The 14,176-nt window shown below is 44.3% G+C and overlaps 1 protein-coding gene across 1 annotated transcript; it reads left to right on the top strand.

The window, feature by feature from the left end:
• Positions 1 to 721: 721 nt before the first annotated feature.
• On the top strand, positions 722 to 13,686 carry TYROBP (transmembrane immune signaling adaptor TYROBP). The gene is made up of 5 exons (XM_058196295.1): positions 722 to 915; positions 4,111 to 4,131; positions 7,871 to 8,008; positions 9,101 to 9,129; positions 11,487 to 13,686. The coding sequence occupies exons 1-5, from the start codon at positions 747 to 749 to the stop codon at positions 11,556 to 11,558; spliced, it is 429 nt and encodes a 142-aa protein (XP_058052278.1). The 5' UTR covers positions 722 to 746; the 3' UTR covers positions 11,559 to 13,686.
• The last annotated feature ends 490 nt before the right edge of the window (positions 13,687 to 14,176 follow it).

Raw genomic sequence — 14,176 nt, 5'->3', positions numbered from 1 at the left:
ATATTGAGAAGGGATGCTACACTTCTACCCATCCTTTCATATCCAACTTTTTCCACTTCTGGGTTGTCAGAGTTGCCTGACAAGGAGATGGGCAGCATATAAATTTAATAGATAGATGAGAGATAGACAGACACAGGGAGAGGGAGAGAGAGAGAGAAAGAGAGAGAGAGAGAGAGAGATGATAGGATGGACGGAGGATGGATGGATGGACGGATAGACAGACAGACAGACAGATGATAGATGGACGGATGGATGGATGGACGGACGGACGGACGGACAGATGGACAGATGGACAGATGGACAGATGGATGGATGGACAGATGGATGGACAGATGGACTAGACAGATAAATACTTTTACATTTCTTATTGTTTCTATGCCACTCTATTCCATAAAGACTCTGGGTGGCATACCATAACTCAAAAGTGAAATCGGAAGAATTAAAAGGAAGGGGGGGAAAGAAAATCCTAGAACTAAGCAAAGCCCAAAAGGCAAAGGAGAAGGAAAAGAGGAAAAGCAAGGACAAACATACTGGCAACGTGACCGAAGCTGCTTCAGGTCAGAAGCAAAGCTGAGCTCTCGGCCTCTTCTTTTTAAATTGGAGTTACTTCCGGAGAAGGGGGGGGCGGTGGTGGTGAGCAAGAGGGTTCTTGCTGACTTGATCCCATCACGATGACAACCTCTTCCCTTTTTTGAGGTTTCCTGCCTAGAGCTATTTCTTTTCCTGTTCTCTCACTCTTCAGACGGATGTTACCACTGTCCCTCCAGTCCCAACGCCCTCACGCTTGGACGCTCCTTCCCAACAAGAAAGTCTTCAGGGTCGACGGCAACCCCCCCAGCTTGGGAACGTCTAATATGGCACAGTTAGGATTCCCCATCCTCCCCATTCTCCTGGGTTTGACCTGGCCTCAGTTGGGTGAGTTGGAACAACCCTTTCTAGTCTCCTTCTCTATCTTGGCCTCTTTTGGATTTCGTGGTCCCATTTTTTTTAAAAAAAAATCTTCTTTGGCTTTATGGTTTAGAAAGAATTTGCCTTTTATTGGCTATCCCTTGATGAGTATAATTTCCAGGCATTTTCTCAGTTCTGCATTATAAGAGGGGAAAAAACGAGTTAAAGCACATAGATCCTTCTCACTAGTCTTCTGGGGTTGATGGGTGGCCTCCCAAAGCCAAATCATGAGAATAATTATTATTTCTTCTTCTTCTTCTTCTTCTTCTTCTTCTTCTTCTTCTTCTTCTTCTTCTTCTTCTTCTTCTTCTTCTTCTTCTTCTTCTTCTTCTTCTCCTCCTCCTCCTCCTCCTCCTCCTCCTCCTCCTCCTCCTCCTCCTCCTCCTCCTCCTCCTCCTTCTGTTGGCCCTTTTCTAGCTACAGCCTCCCAGATCATCTTTTTAAAACCATTGTTTGCTATATCTCTGAAGGGTTGGTGGCTTCTCCAAGGCCTGTAATCTTATAGGACATCTTACCAAATAGTTTCAGAGGGGAAAAAAAATCTCTGGAAAAAATTTTGGGGTGTCACAACCATGGAAATGCAACATGAGAATATGAGTACAAAATGATTCCTTGGGTCTTCTGATTCTCTGTTCAGCTATCAGTAACAATAATTTAATTCCTGTTCCATTATGTCGAACATGTGCAAGCTTTCCAATCAGTTGCAAAGAATCCGATCTAGGGGAAAGAAAGGCAGGGCCGGCCAAAACCGTTGAGCCCTCTGCATGATATAATAGCCCCTACGATACATTCCTCAGAGAAAATGTCTTAGCGCTTATTGTGTACAACAGTACAGCTACAATCTGCGCAGCAAGTATAAATCCTCCTCCCTTACATCTTTTATTTTAAAAACGTTTAAAAATATCGTGTTTTTCTCCTACTCCTTCTCTTCTAAATCATGAGAGAACTGGGGGGAAGAGACATAAATTGGGAGATGGATCCCCCTCCCCAACCTCCAAGACATTCTACCCAGCCTCTTTCGGCTTGAAAAGATCACTGATGGCCCGGTTCACACTCACAAAACACCAGATTAAGCAATAGCTCTCTTCATACAACTGGCATAAAGGTGGCATAATTTTAATCTTGGTTACGTTTTTTGTGGCCTAGTGCGCTGTCGACTCCCTAGGCTAATATATAACTCGACCCTGTTGCGCAATCTCAGAAAATTTATTGATTTAGTAACACAGTTAATTATGGCGAGTGAAACGGAAGGTTTATACTAACAAGAGCAACCAGCTCTAGCTCCTTTCAACACAAGGCAGTCACCTCTCAACACTGCCAGACGGAGCTTCCTTTTTCCCCTTCTTGAAAAAATGTTTGGAAAAATTAAACACTGCGGTCCAGATTATTTTCGCAAAGGCTGAATCTTCACTCTGTTGATTTCTGTAGATTAAAGCAACCAAAGGAAACAAAAGGGAACCATTTGTTGTTTGCCTCTCTGATGGCTTTACAAACCTAAAATTCAACCGTAGCTATAAACCCTCTTTTACAGTCCCTTTCTGGGTAATCGACGATGGCTAAACAAATAAAATAAAAATTAAAAAATAGGCAGAGTGTGGCAGAAACTTTTCTGACTAATAAATGGCAGATGTTTTCATGAGCTATAGCCAGAGGTGGGATTCAGCCGGTTCTGTCCAGTTCGGGCGAACTAGTAGTGGTGACTGCAGGAGGCTCCGCCCACCCGCCCAGATGTAATGCGCAAGCAAAGAGCATGAGCGGAAGGCCGTCTACATCCACAGAGGAGACGTGTGTGTTGTGACCCAGGCCCAAGTAGGTAGTAGGAAACTCAGTCAGTGTAAAAACAAGCAAACTTTATTAGAACAGCTGAGAATTAATTCATTCTCAGCACAGTCCAACTAAATTAAAGCAAATTCCTCCCAACACAATTCCTCAGACCTATCGCCAACCTTGGTCCAATTAGGCAAACTGCCAAAGGCCTTTCTTGGCAAATGTTCAGAAGACACCAATACAAAACAAATGCAACAAGACAAAGCTATCAATGTTGTTTTCCGGCAAAGAGCCCAAACTCTGTTGCTGGTCTTCTAAGCCTTATGGGAGGGGCCAATCATCTCTTGGCCCTACTCCTGAGTCATCCTCTTTGCTTGAGCTGCTTTTGCTTTCTGGCAGCTCTTCTCATGCATGCATTAGGAACAAGCTCCTCCTGTTCCTCTGCCTCACTACTGTCAGCCTCTGTAGGCTCCGGAGTCCACACCTCACTCCCCGATGGCCCTTGCCCCACCTCTGCTTCTGATGCAGAGCCTTCATCCGGGCCTTCCCCAGCCTCCAGGACTGGCCCATGCTCTTCCTCAGCCTCATCGCTGTCTGACTCCATTGCCATCTCTTCAGGCTGCTGATGGACCAAAACAGTGTGCGAGTATAGCCAGCCTGCGCCCCCGCACACTCCCATTTGGGAACTGGTAGGGAAGGTAACTGAATCCCACCTCTGGCTATAGCTCACATCATCCAAGCAGCTAGGTTGATGTAGGATTCAGATGGGGTGAAGTGGGAGAACATTGCTGAACGCGCACACATTGAAAAGTGTCAGGCAATCTCAAGAAGGCCTCCAACCCAATGAGTTGTTGTTGTTGTTTAGCACATTACATCTATTCATTGATATTTGCTTGTAAATGTGTCTCACGTGTAACTTGGCTCTGCTTAACCAGCCTGCCTCCCTTTCCTTTCTCCCACCTTCACCACTGAAATCCAGAGGTGGGTTTCAGCAGGTTCTGACCAGTTCTGGAGAACCAGTAGCAGAAATTTTGAGTAGTTCGGAGAACCGGTAGTAGAAATTCTGACTGGCCCCGCCCCCATCTATTCTCTGCCTCCCGAGTCCCAGCTGATTGGGAGGAAATTGGGATTTTACAGTATCCTTCCCCTACCATGCTCACCAAGCCATGCCACACCATGCCTATCAAGCCACGCCTACAGAACTGGTAGTAAAAAAATTCGAAACCCACCACTGTTGAAATCCTACATTGGTCTAACTCAGTGTTCGAGCTACTCATTCTATCAAAGTCGTCTCTGGAAGAAATGAATTGGGGGCGGGGGGGTTGTTTAAATGGTGCCGCAAACTAAATAACAGACCGGGCCTCCTTTCTCTCTCTCTCTCTCTCTCTTTCACAGGAGCTGCCCAAGGTGCAAACGGTAAGAGCCATTTCACTTCCCTCTTCATAAATAATTGCCTAGCCTGTAAATAACACAGAGAGAAAACAGGGAAGTGCCACAAAAATAAATGTGTCTTGGGAGCAGACTTTGCAAGTCCGGTTGCCGTGCAAAGGTTTTGAACTCCAAGTCCCCTCCAACTCTTTGTTGCGGTATATATTTACGCTGCCTGGAAGATTATGGGAGTTTGTTTATCAGATTTTTTTTTTTAACGGAGAAAAACCTATGTGGTCACCAGAAGTCAGACATGACTTGATGGCACCTAATAAATCAATCGGATTGATATCGTACTGTTGTTTCACCTACCGAAGGTGGCACTGGCTGCTCCCCTGTTTGACACCCCCCCCAAAACAGCAAATTGTGTGACGTGGGTTGTGGGGAGAGAGGGGGTGACAGGCTATAAATCCTTGTCTAGCATTTTTCACGGCTATGCCACACTAGATCTGGAATTAAAATCCAATCATATCCGTGAGGCATTATATCGGAGAAAGATGATTTAGACAAGGCAGCTTGTCCTCTGGTATACAAATAGGCGGACCATTGCTGTTTAAAATTTTAAGTGCCGCACCAATTGTTTCTCCACGTTGCTTCTCTGCGGGAGAACTACTAACACTTGTAATTAATATGCTCCGTAGGTATGTATTTCTTAAGCGTACGTTCCGTTCTTGTGTAGATTTCTCTACAGCAGGAACGGCGAAACTTGTAGGCTTAGTGTGTAAAAAATTTGCAAAATGCCCAACTTGACTCTGCTGGCATCTCATACGCATGCACGCATGCACGCGCAAACACACACACACACACACAGGGAGGGAGGGGGAAAGAGAGAGAGAGGATAGACGGATGGATAGACGGATGGATGGATGAATGAATGAATGGATAGATGGATGGACAGATGGGCAAGGGCAGATGGACAGATTGACAGACAACTTGACTCTGCTGGCATCTCATATGCACGCACATACACTCAAAGGGAAGGATGGAGGGTGGGGAGAGAGAGAGAGAGAGAGAGAGGATGACAGATGGATGGATAGATGGTTAGACGGACGGATGGATGATGGACGGATAGATGGACGGACAGATTGACAAGGACAGATGGACAGATAGACAGACAACTTGACTGCTGGCATCTCATATGCATGCACACACACTCACAGACAGGGAAGGAAGGAGGGAAAGAGAGAGAGAGAGAAAGAAAGAGGATAGACAGATAGGCAGATGGATGGATGGATAGATGGACGGACAGATGGACAGATAGACAGACAACTTGACTCTGCTGGCATCTCATATGCATGCACACATACTCACACACAGGGAAGGAAGGAGGGAAACAGAGAGAGAGAGAGAGAGAGAAGATAGACAGATAGGCAGATAGATGACTAGATGGACAGTCAGATGGATGGATGGATAGATGGACAGATAGATGGACAGATAGACAGACAACTTGACTCTGCTAGCATCTCACATGCATGCACACACACTCACACACAGGGAGGGAGGGAGAGAAAGACAGAGACAGAGATAACAGAAGTAAAACAATTCTCAACACCCCAGGCCTCAGTTTCAACTCTAGTGCCACCACTGCAGTGGTGGGATTCAGCCAGTTCGCACCACTTCGGGAGAACCGGTTGTTAACTTTCTGAGCAATTTGGCAAACTGGTTGTTGGAAGAAATCATTAGGGCAGAGAACCGGTTGTTAAATTACTTGAATCCCACAACTGCACCACTGCCGTTGAAAAAGGCCACCCCGTGCCATTCTTCAAGGCATGTGAGCTTTGGGGGAATGGTGCCACCCTAACTTTCTTGAAAGATTCTTTAAAGAATGCTCTTTCGCAGCCTCTGCACCCTCCAAAAACTGCACAAGAGCACACACCCCATTCTCACGAGAATTTCATAAGCTCCACTGCTGGAGGCCTCAGAAGTTGCACAAGAATGCACCTCATTTTCATACGGCCTGTGAAAATTGTGTGAGGAAGGGGGCATGCTTTCGAGAAAAGTTGTCGTCGAGTGTTGATGAATACTGATGTGTCCCCCCAACAAAACATTGTGGGGTGTCTGAGACACCTTTGATTTGCATATCATAGCAGGGGTAGTATTCACTTACGTTCGCTACCTGTTCGCAAATGTGAGCGCACGCACCACCTCTGCACATGCGCAGAGCCTTCCGCAGAACGTCAAAAATGGGACGTGATGGCGTCTGGGCAGGTGGGCGGAGCCTCCCACAACCACCGCTACCGGTTCACCCGAACCGGATATAACTGTCTGAATACCACCACTGTATCATAGGTTCGCCATCGCTGCTCCATTGACTTCTCCAGATTGTTGAACAAACCCAACACCAGCTTGCTGTCAGCAATGTCATAGCATCTGGTGCTTTCATTCCAGTCTCCAAGTTCTGCATTCTGTGGTACTTATTTATAGATTCAGTCTGGCCCTTATTAAAGGAAGAAAATGCCATTTGCAATTTCTTCACTCCTTGCTCTTAAACCGATAGGCCTATTTGAAATTTATGTGTACAATGAAATCTCGCTCGTTTTGAATGTTTGCCGTGCTGCCGTGCCGTTAAATGGGGGGAGCGCCCCTAATGATGAAACTCACATAGAGAAAAAGGCATTATCTGAAGGGGGAGAAAAATCGCTTTGCGGAAATGGTCACCCCCTGAAAAGGGCAGCGAGACGTGGAGAATTGTGCACAAAGGTGCTTTTTAACATGCAGCCGGTACTATACTTTACCGATGCTTTATAAATCTATAAAAGTGAAAGAATGCTCGTCCCTGCATTCAATCTCTGGAGTTATAAATAAAAATTAGAAGCCGAAGTTTTAAAACACCAATTTAGCAACAGGCAAAGCAACCGCGACTTACTTTTCCTGTTTTCTTCTGCTGATCTTTGATTATAATATATTAAAACTGAAAACTGTTTTCTAGCCTGATCCAATTGTCTGCCCCTTCCCCCACCCCCCGAACCTGCTCCAACTATTCTAGGCTGCAAAGGCAGGCAGGAAACGGAGTGAGTAAAAAAAGGGCTGATAAAATAATAGAAAATGTGCAGGTTGCTGCTAACTCTTCTGACATTCCTGGAACTGCATTAAAGATGCAAGGAGACTCCCTAACTTTACATCTGCCCTAAACTGGGGGGTACTTCTGCAGAGAAGGTTACTTTGGCTTAATGGTAGGACCAACCCAATAGAAGAGGATATCTGTAGCTCAGGACTGAGTTATGGAATTCTTGGTGCTCTCCAAAGTTGGTTGTTTGGCTGCAGATGTCTCACTACCTCACCAGGTAACATCTTCAGTGCACTGATGATGTTACCTGACCAGGTAATAAAGCATCTGTTTTGCAAGCAAACAACCAAGCTTCAAGAGCACTTAGGACCTCGTGGTAGGACCAGCTTCTCATTGCCATGAAATTAGGGCTGAAAGGATCAGATTGAGCCAGTTCGAACCAGTTCAGGCGAACTGGTAGTAGCAACCTGCAGTGAGCCCACCTGCCACTCACCCACTCCGTCACTAAGCTGTCCCACTTATCCACATTTTCAAGCCGCGTACATGCATGCAAGCAGCGGCTGCGAGAAAAGCACATGCGCGAAAGGCCATGGGCTCACATTTTCGGTGCTGGGTGAACCAGTAGGTAAATTATGTGAATCCCACCTCCGGAGAGTATATATGAAGCCCCAGAAAGCACACCTCTATGCTTCTCACAGTTGTATCCTTTTTAATCCTCAGATTGTGGCCACTGCTTTCGGATCGATCCCGGCACCATTGCAGGAGTCGTGCTGGGAGACTTGTTCCTGACTTTGCTCATTGCTCTCGGAGTCTACTACGTGGTCAGCTGTATCTATAAGCAGCAAGCAACCAGCAGCGGTAAGGAGGAGAGATTCCCACGTCCCCAGTGCACACTTTCCCCTTGAAGGAATGTCAGCACTTGATGGTGCATGGATCTAAGTGAAAGAGACCGTGTGCCCACAGCAAATGGCTGTGTGCTGAATTCGCACTTGGCAGAGTAGACGGCGTTTGATGGCCTTGACCCTCACTGTTTTAGCATATCATCCGTGCCAAGTACAATCTGCACAGCCTCCATAAGACAAGGTCGTAGAAGCAGAGTCTTTTCAAACTTGGCAACTTTAAGATGGGTGGACTTCACAGGGTTTGGGAGAAACTCTAGCTAAGATTCTGGGTAGTTCGGAGAACCCTCAGATCCCACTCCTGGCTGGCCCCAGCCCACCCCACCCGTCCCCCCCCTCCCAGGAGTCCCCACGCAGTTTGTTTTGGATGCAAGTAAGTGCAGGGCACGCACAGAGGCTCGGGGAGGGCGAAAAACGGGCCTAGCGGAAGTTCAGGAAGGCCTCCGGAGGGCCTCCAGAGCCTGGGGTGGCCATTTTCACCCTCCCAGATGCTCGAGGAAAATCTCTGGAGCCCAGGGAAGGCAAAAATGCCCATCCCCCGCCATGGTGCAGGAGGCTGACTAGGCCACACCCACCATAGCCATGCCCATCCAGCAACCGGGGAGAGAAGCCCTTGCTAAAATTGTTGAAGCCCACCCCTGATCTATAATCTCTATTTATATCATACCCATATCTATCTCTCTATCTATCTGTCATCTCTGAAGTATTACAAAAGAGGCATTAAAATGGAGGAAGGCAGCAGAGGAACAAGCGAGAGTTCTTCAGAAAGCCGCCTTGATAAGGAAGTCAGTGTTCACTGAAACACGTGGTCATAAGGGCCTCTTTTTATTTCTAAGCCCAAAGAAGGTCAGGTGGCTTTGTTTGAAGATTCAGGTTGGACAATCCTAGCTTGAAGCCGCAGCCTTTCAGTAAACCATTGACCACAGTTTCTATGACACATTTTTCAACAAGTGAGATAATAAAACCTCCACTCCCAACTCTTGGTTCTCTTCGGATGGGAATCTCAAAAATATGTTTCATGCACTCATAGTCTTCTCTTTCTTCTTAACAGACAAGGCTCAGCATGAATCTCCCTATGAGGTAAGTATAACACTATATTTACTTTTCTTCCTAAGATCTCTACTGTGGGCTGTGGAGTGACAGCTGCAGCTTCTCTACTAGCCTGGAAGGCAAAAAAGAAAAAAAAAACACAAGGAGTTGTTGACACTTAACGTTGCATGCACGCACACAATGTTGGCCCTACTACAGGAAGCCAGGTTGCATGCAATAGTAAGGCTGGGTTTGTTTGTGGCTCAGCTTGCCATGATGATACACCATCCATGATTTGGACAGGTTGTTTTGAACACAACGGTTGTCTTTTATTATTTTATTTATTTATTTATATTTATTATTTATTATTTATTATTTATTTATTTATTCGTATTTTTATACCGCCCTATCTCCCTAAGGACTCAGGGCGGTGTACAGCCATGTAAAAACACATAAATATACAAAGTAAAACATTCATCTAAAAAACTTATTATAAAGGCCAAATATTTAAAATAAACATATAAATAATAAAACCCAATTTAAAACCAAAATCTAAAATTTAGTCATTTAAAATTTAAAACCCTAGTCCAGTCCTGCGCAAATGAATAGATGTGTCTTAAGCTTGCGGCGGAAGGTCCGAAGGTCAGGAAGTTGACGAAATCCTGGGGGAAGCTCATTCCAGAGGGTGGGAGCCCCCACAGAAAAGGCCCTTCCCCTGGGCGTCGCCAGTCGGCACTGCCTGGCCGACGGCACCCTGAGGAGTCCCTCCCTGTGAGAGCGCACGGGTCGGTGGGAGGCATTTGGTGGCAGCAGACGGTCCCGTAAGTAACCCGGCTCTATTAAGCCAGGTTTAGAATTTAGGATGTCGTAGGGACCGAGTCAGACAGAATTCAGGCTACTATGTGATTTGTTGGGTTTGTCAGCTTTGGAAGCCATATTAGGCCGGAAGCTTCCGTGCTGCCACTTTCTCATGTGTGGGAAAGTAGGAGGGGTTTTTTTAGTAGAGGGGTTGTCTTTAGACATAATAGCATTCTTCCTGTCGGTCAAGGTCAGGCCGATCCTGCATCTGGAGAAGGAGTGGTCGGAGTGCTGTCTCGAGATGGGATGGATGGCGATTGGAGCATGTGATAGACTGAGGAGTGAGGGGATGGTTTTGGGGGTTTTGATTTACTGAGGGAAAACCTGGACCTTTCAGATTCGGGTTTTCCCAGATGTGCCAGTTTACCTATTCTAGTAAATAGAACTTTGAACTTTTACTTGGAGTTGGGGGTTTTTCTGGAATGCTGACAGGGTTTTGACTTAACGTGAATCCAATCATGATCTGTTTGTTTTAAATGTATATTATCAATTCTTTTAATTGTATTTATAAATATTGTTTTATGCTGGCTGTAAACTGCCCTGAGTCCTTCGGGAGAAGGGCGGTATAGAAATTTAATAAATAATAATAATAATAATAATAATAATAATAACAACAACAACAACAACAACAACAACAACAACAACAACAACAATTCTGTGCTATCAAGTTGGTGTCAACCAGGCATTCCCAATAACTACGAATTTTACCACATATTTTCCGGAAAGTCTGAGAGTTTAGTTCCAATACCTGTAAATGCTACTGTAAGAAGGGGAACACTAAATGCAGCTAATTCATAATTTTTGTCATCTCTTAGCTAAATAGAATGTTGATACATTCTCAAATAATTTGTTTTCTGAGGTTTTCGCGGGTGTTTGTATGTAGGTCTTTGGTTATTCGGGTTTTCTCCCGCGTAAAATTGGAAGTGTCTTGGCGACGTTTCGACGAAGTCTCATTCGTCATCTTCAGGCTTCAAGTTGGTGTCAACCAGGCATTCCCAATAACCACGAATTTTACCACATATTTTCCGGAAAGTCTGAGAGTTTAGTTCCAATACCTGTAAATGCTACTGTAAGAAGGGGAACACTAAATGCAGCTAATAACCAAAGACCTATTCTCAAATAATCTGTATATACTCGGGAGAGTATAGATTTGGGGGGACTATGAAGATGTGTGGTTAATATTATGCCTGGTTTGCATTTTGATTTTCCTGAAGACATCTGGTCAGGCTCAAGAGAAAATTTTGGACCAGTTGCTAATTTATTAGAGCTTAAGATTCTTTGGGAAAAGGAGAGAAGTGGCATTCAGCTGCTTCAGACCGGTTCAGGTGAACCAGTAGTAGCGACCTGCAGGTGGGTCCACCCCCATCCACCCGCCCCAGCGCTATGCGGACCTATTTAGCCATGTTTTCAAGCCATGCGCATGCATGGAAGCAACACATGCAACCAAAGCACATTTTCAGTGCTGGGTGAACCGGTAGGTAAATTATGTGAATCCCACCCCTGGAAAAGGCGAATGATAATGTACATACATCCTCTTTCTGACCTTGCAGGAACTTCAAGGGCAGCGAATGGATATATACAGCGACTTGAAAAATCCAGGTTCCCGAATTGCTTACAGATAATCTTCCTCCACTTCCTTGACCTTCTAACATTAAATAAGAAATTCTGAGATTGAAGTCATTTTCGGAAGATCAGCTCCACTGTTGTGTGCAAGCTTTCCACTGTGAAGTTCTACCTGATGGCTTTCCCTATATAAACATCTTGCACTTCAATCAACATTTAGTCTATTTTCAAAACTGTCTGTGTCTCCCACGACCCATACTTGCTACTCTTTTAATAAGTGTGTCACCTAGGGTCACTTGGGCAATGGAGGTGGCTTATAAATTGAACAAATAAGTAAATAAAATTAGACACATTTAGGACTCAGTGGCTAAGATGCTGAGCTTGTCCAGGGGTGAAATGTTACCAGTTCGGAACGGTTCGAGTGAACTGGTAGTTTAAAAAATGCTACCAGTTCAGGCGAACCAGTATTTCTGATGATCAACTGGGTGACGATCAGCTGTGACGTGTGATTTATATTAGCTAGAATCGTCTGATTTCCTGCTTTCTACTGTAACTAATCTAAATCGCGTGGCGCAGTGGATTCCCTCCCCCCGCTGCTCTACTTACCTTCAAAATTTTCCTTTTTTAGCGCTGCGCGTGTGCGCCTCAAGTGCACATGCGCGCGAAGCACGTCCTTGGTAGCAGACTCACAGAACCAGTAGCAGACTTCAGAGGATTTCACCCCTGAGCTTGTCAATCAGAAAGGTCAGCAGTTTGGTGGTTCAAATCCTTAGTCCAGGTCTCCTTTGTTAGCAGGGAGTTGGACCAGATGACCTCTATGGTCCCTTCCAACTCTGTTACTGTTATTTAATAATAATAATAATATCAGAGTTGGAAGAGACCTTGGAGGTCTTGTAGTCCAACCTCCTGCCCAGGAAGGAAACCCTACACCATTTCAGACAAATAGTTATCCAACATTTTCTTAAAAATTTCCAGTGTTGGAGCATTTACAACTTCTGCAGGCAAGTTGTTCCACATTATTTACCTGAATCACCCATCTGTTCCACCCCACTGGTGGTCCTATCATTGAAAGAGTTCTTCGGGAAGTGTGAACTCACTGTTCTCCAAACAGAGCCATGATTTCTGCCCAGATAGGGGAGCTGAATGATTAAAAAATTTAGTCAATAAATAACAAAAAAAAATCAAAGTAGACAGATTCTGGCATAGCCATCGAGGCCATGTCTCTCATCAGACTCAAAGACCTAACTGAATCTGAGTTGCCCCCATAATCATATATCCAAAGAAGGCTGCCTGGAAGATTTGGGGGAATCTATTTATTAGGTTGTTGTTTTTCGTGGAGGCCTCTCAGTTCCTTTTTTTTTTTGCTCAAAAACAAAAGGGTTGAGTTCAAACACAGCCGCCTTGAAATTTTGAGGAAATTGAAATGAATAGGGTCTTAAAACCTCATATATTTGATTTGGATGAAGTTCATTAAATTCACTTCCAAACCCATAATTTACACAATTTTTTTAAAAAAGGTGTAGTCCTCTGGAACAGGGATCTTTAAGCCTGGCGACTTTAAGCCTGGAGGACTTCAACTCCCAGAATACCCCAGCCAGCAAAGCTGGCTGGGGAATTCTGGAAGTTGAAGTCCACCAGGCTTAAAGTTGCCAAAGTTGGAGACCCCTGCTCTGGAAAGCCCAAATGCTTGGTTGTTATGGAAGATGTACAAATTGCTTTTACTAGTGCTATTTGTTTATTAACTTCTTCTAGTATACACTGAGTTCCAGGGAGAAGCATTTCCCCTAACTTGCTTTTAATCTGAAAGACTAGAAAGTCAACTTTGGACTTCCAGCATGCAAGCAGATATTCTATCAACTAAGGAAAGAGAATGTCTAAAACAAGGGGGTCCAACCCTGGCAACTTTAGGATTTGTGGACTTTCAACTCCCAGAATTCCCCCAGCCAGCATGGCTGGCTGAGGAATTCTGGGAGTTGAAGTCCACAAGTCTTAAAGTTCCTAAGGTTGGACATCCCGGATGTAAGAGATTCTCGTTTCCTTTGCTTCCCATTTAAGTGCATGGCCGAGACCTTAGGCATATTGTTTATGGATTTGCTATACTTTTATTACCTTTTTTGCATATAATTTGTGTATATTTTTTCACTGAGGGTTTTTTTTTTCCATTCAATAAAGTTTGCTTTGCTATAAGACGGAGAAAATCCCAGGCCTCTGATTGCTGTAAAGCAGGGTTGTCAAACTCGATCGCGTCACATGACATCACATAACTTTTTTTTTTTTTGCTTTTGCGGAACCCAGATGGGTGTGGCCTACGCAACACGCATCCGGCCCACGGGCCGCCATTTTGACGGGCCTGCAAGAAAATGGCTGGGTTCTCATCTCAAACTAAATTAATAATAATAATAATAATAATAATAATAATAATAATAATAATAATAATAATAATAATAATAATAATAATAATAATAATAATAATAATAATAATTTAATTTTTATACCGCCCTTCTCCCGAAGGACTCAGGGCGGTTCACAGCCAAGTAAAAACAACAGTAAATAAATGCAATACAAATAAAATCAATAATTAAAAAACTTATTCAATTTGGCCCCGATTTAAAAATACATTTAAAACCATAAAACCCATTAAAATTTAAAAACCCAATAATAAAAATTCTAAAAATTC

The sequence above is a fragment of the Ahaetulla prasina genome, chromosome 10, assembly GCF_028640845.1.
Source record: "Ahaetulla prasina isolate Xishuangbanna chromosome 10, ASM2864084v1, whole genome shotgun sequence".
NCBI lineage: Eukaryota > Metazoa > Chordata > Lepidosauria > Squamata > Colubridae > Ahaetulla > Ahaetulla prasina.
Note: the sequence above shows the minus strand (reverse complement) of the source record. Positions and strands in the feature narration are given on the sequence as shown.

Coding starts and splice junctions, on each gene's coding strand:
- TYROBP (XM_058196295.1), top strand. CDS start 747: ATGTTACCACTGTCCCTCCAGTCCCAACGCCCTCACGCTTGGACGCTC. Junction 916..4,110: donor TTTGACCTGGCCTCAGTTGG/GTGAGTTGGAAC, acceptor TCTCTTTCACAG/GAGCTGCCCAAGGTGCAAAC. Junction 9,130..11,486: donor AGCATGAATCTCCCTATGAG/GTAAGTATAACA, acceptor CTGACCTTGCAG/GAACTTCAAGGGCAGCGAAT.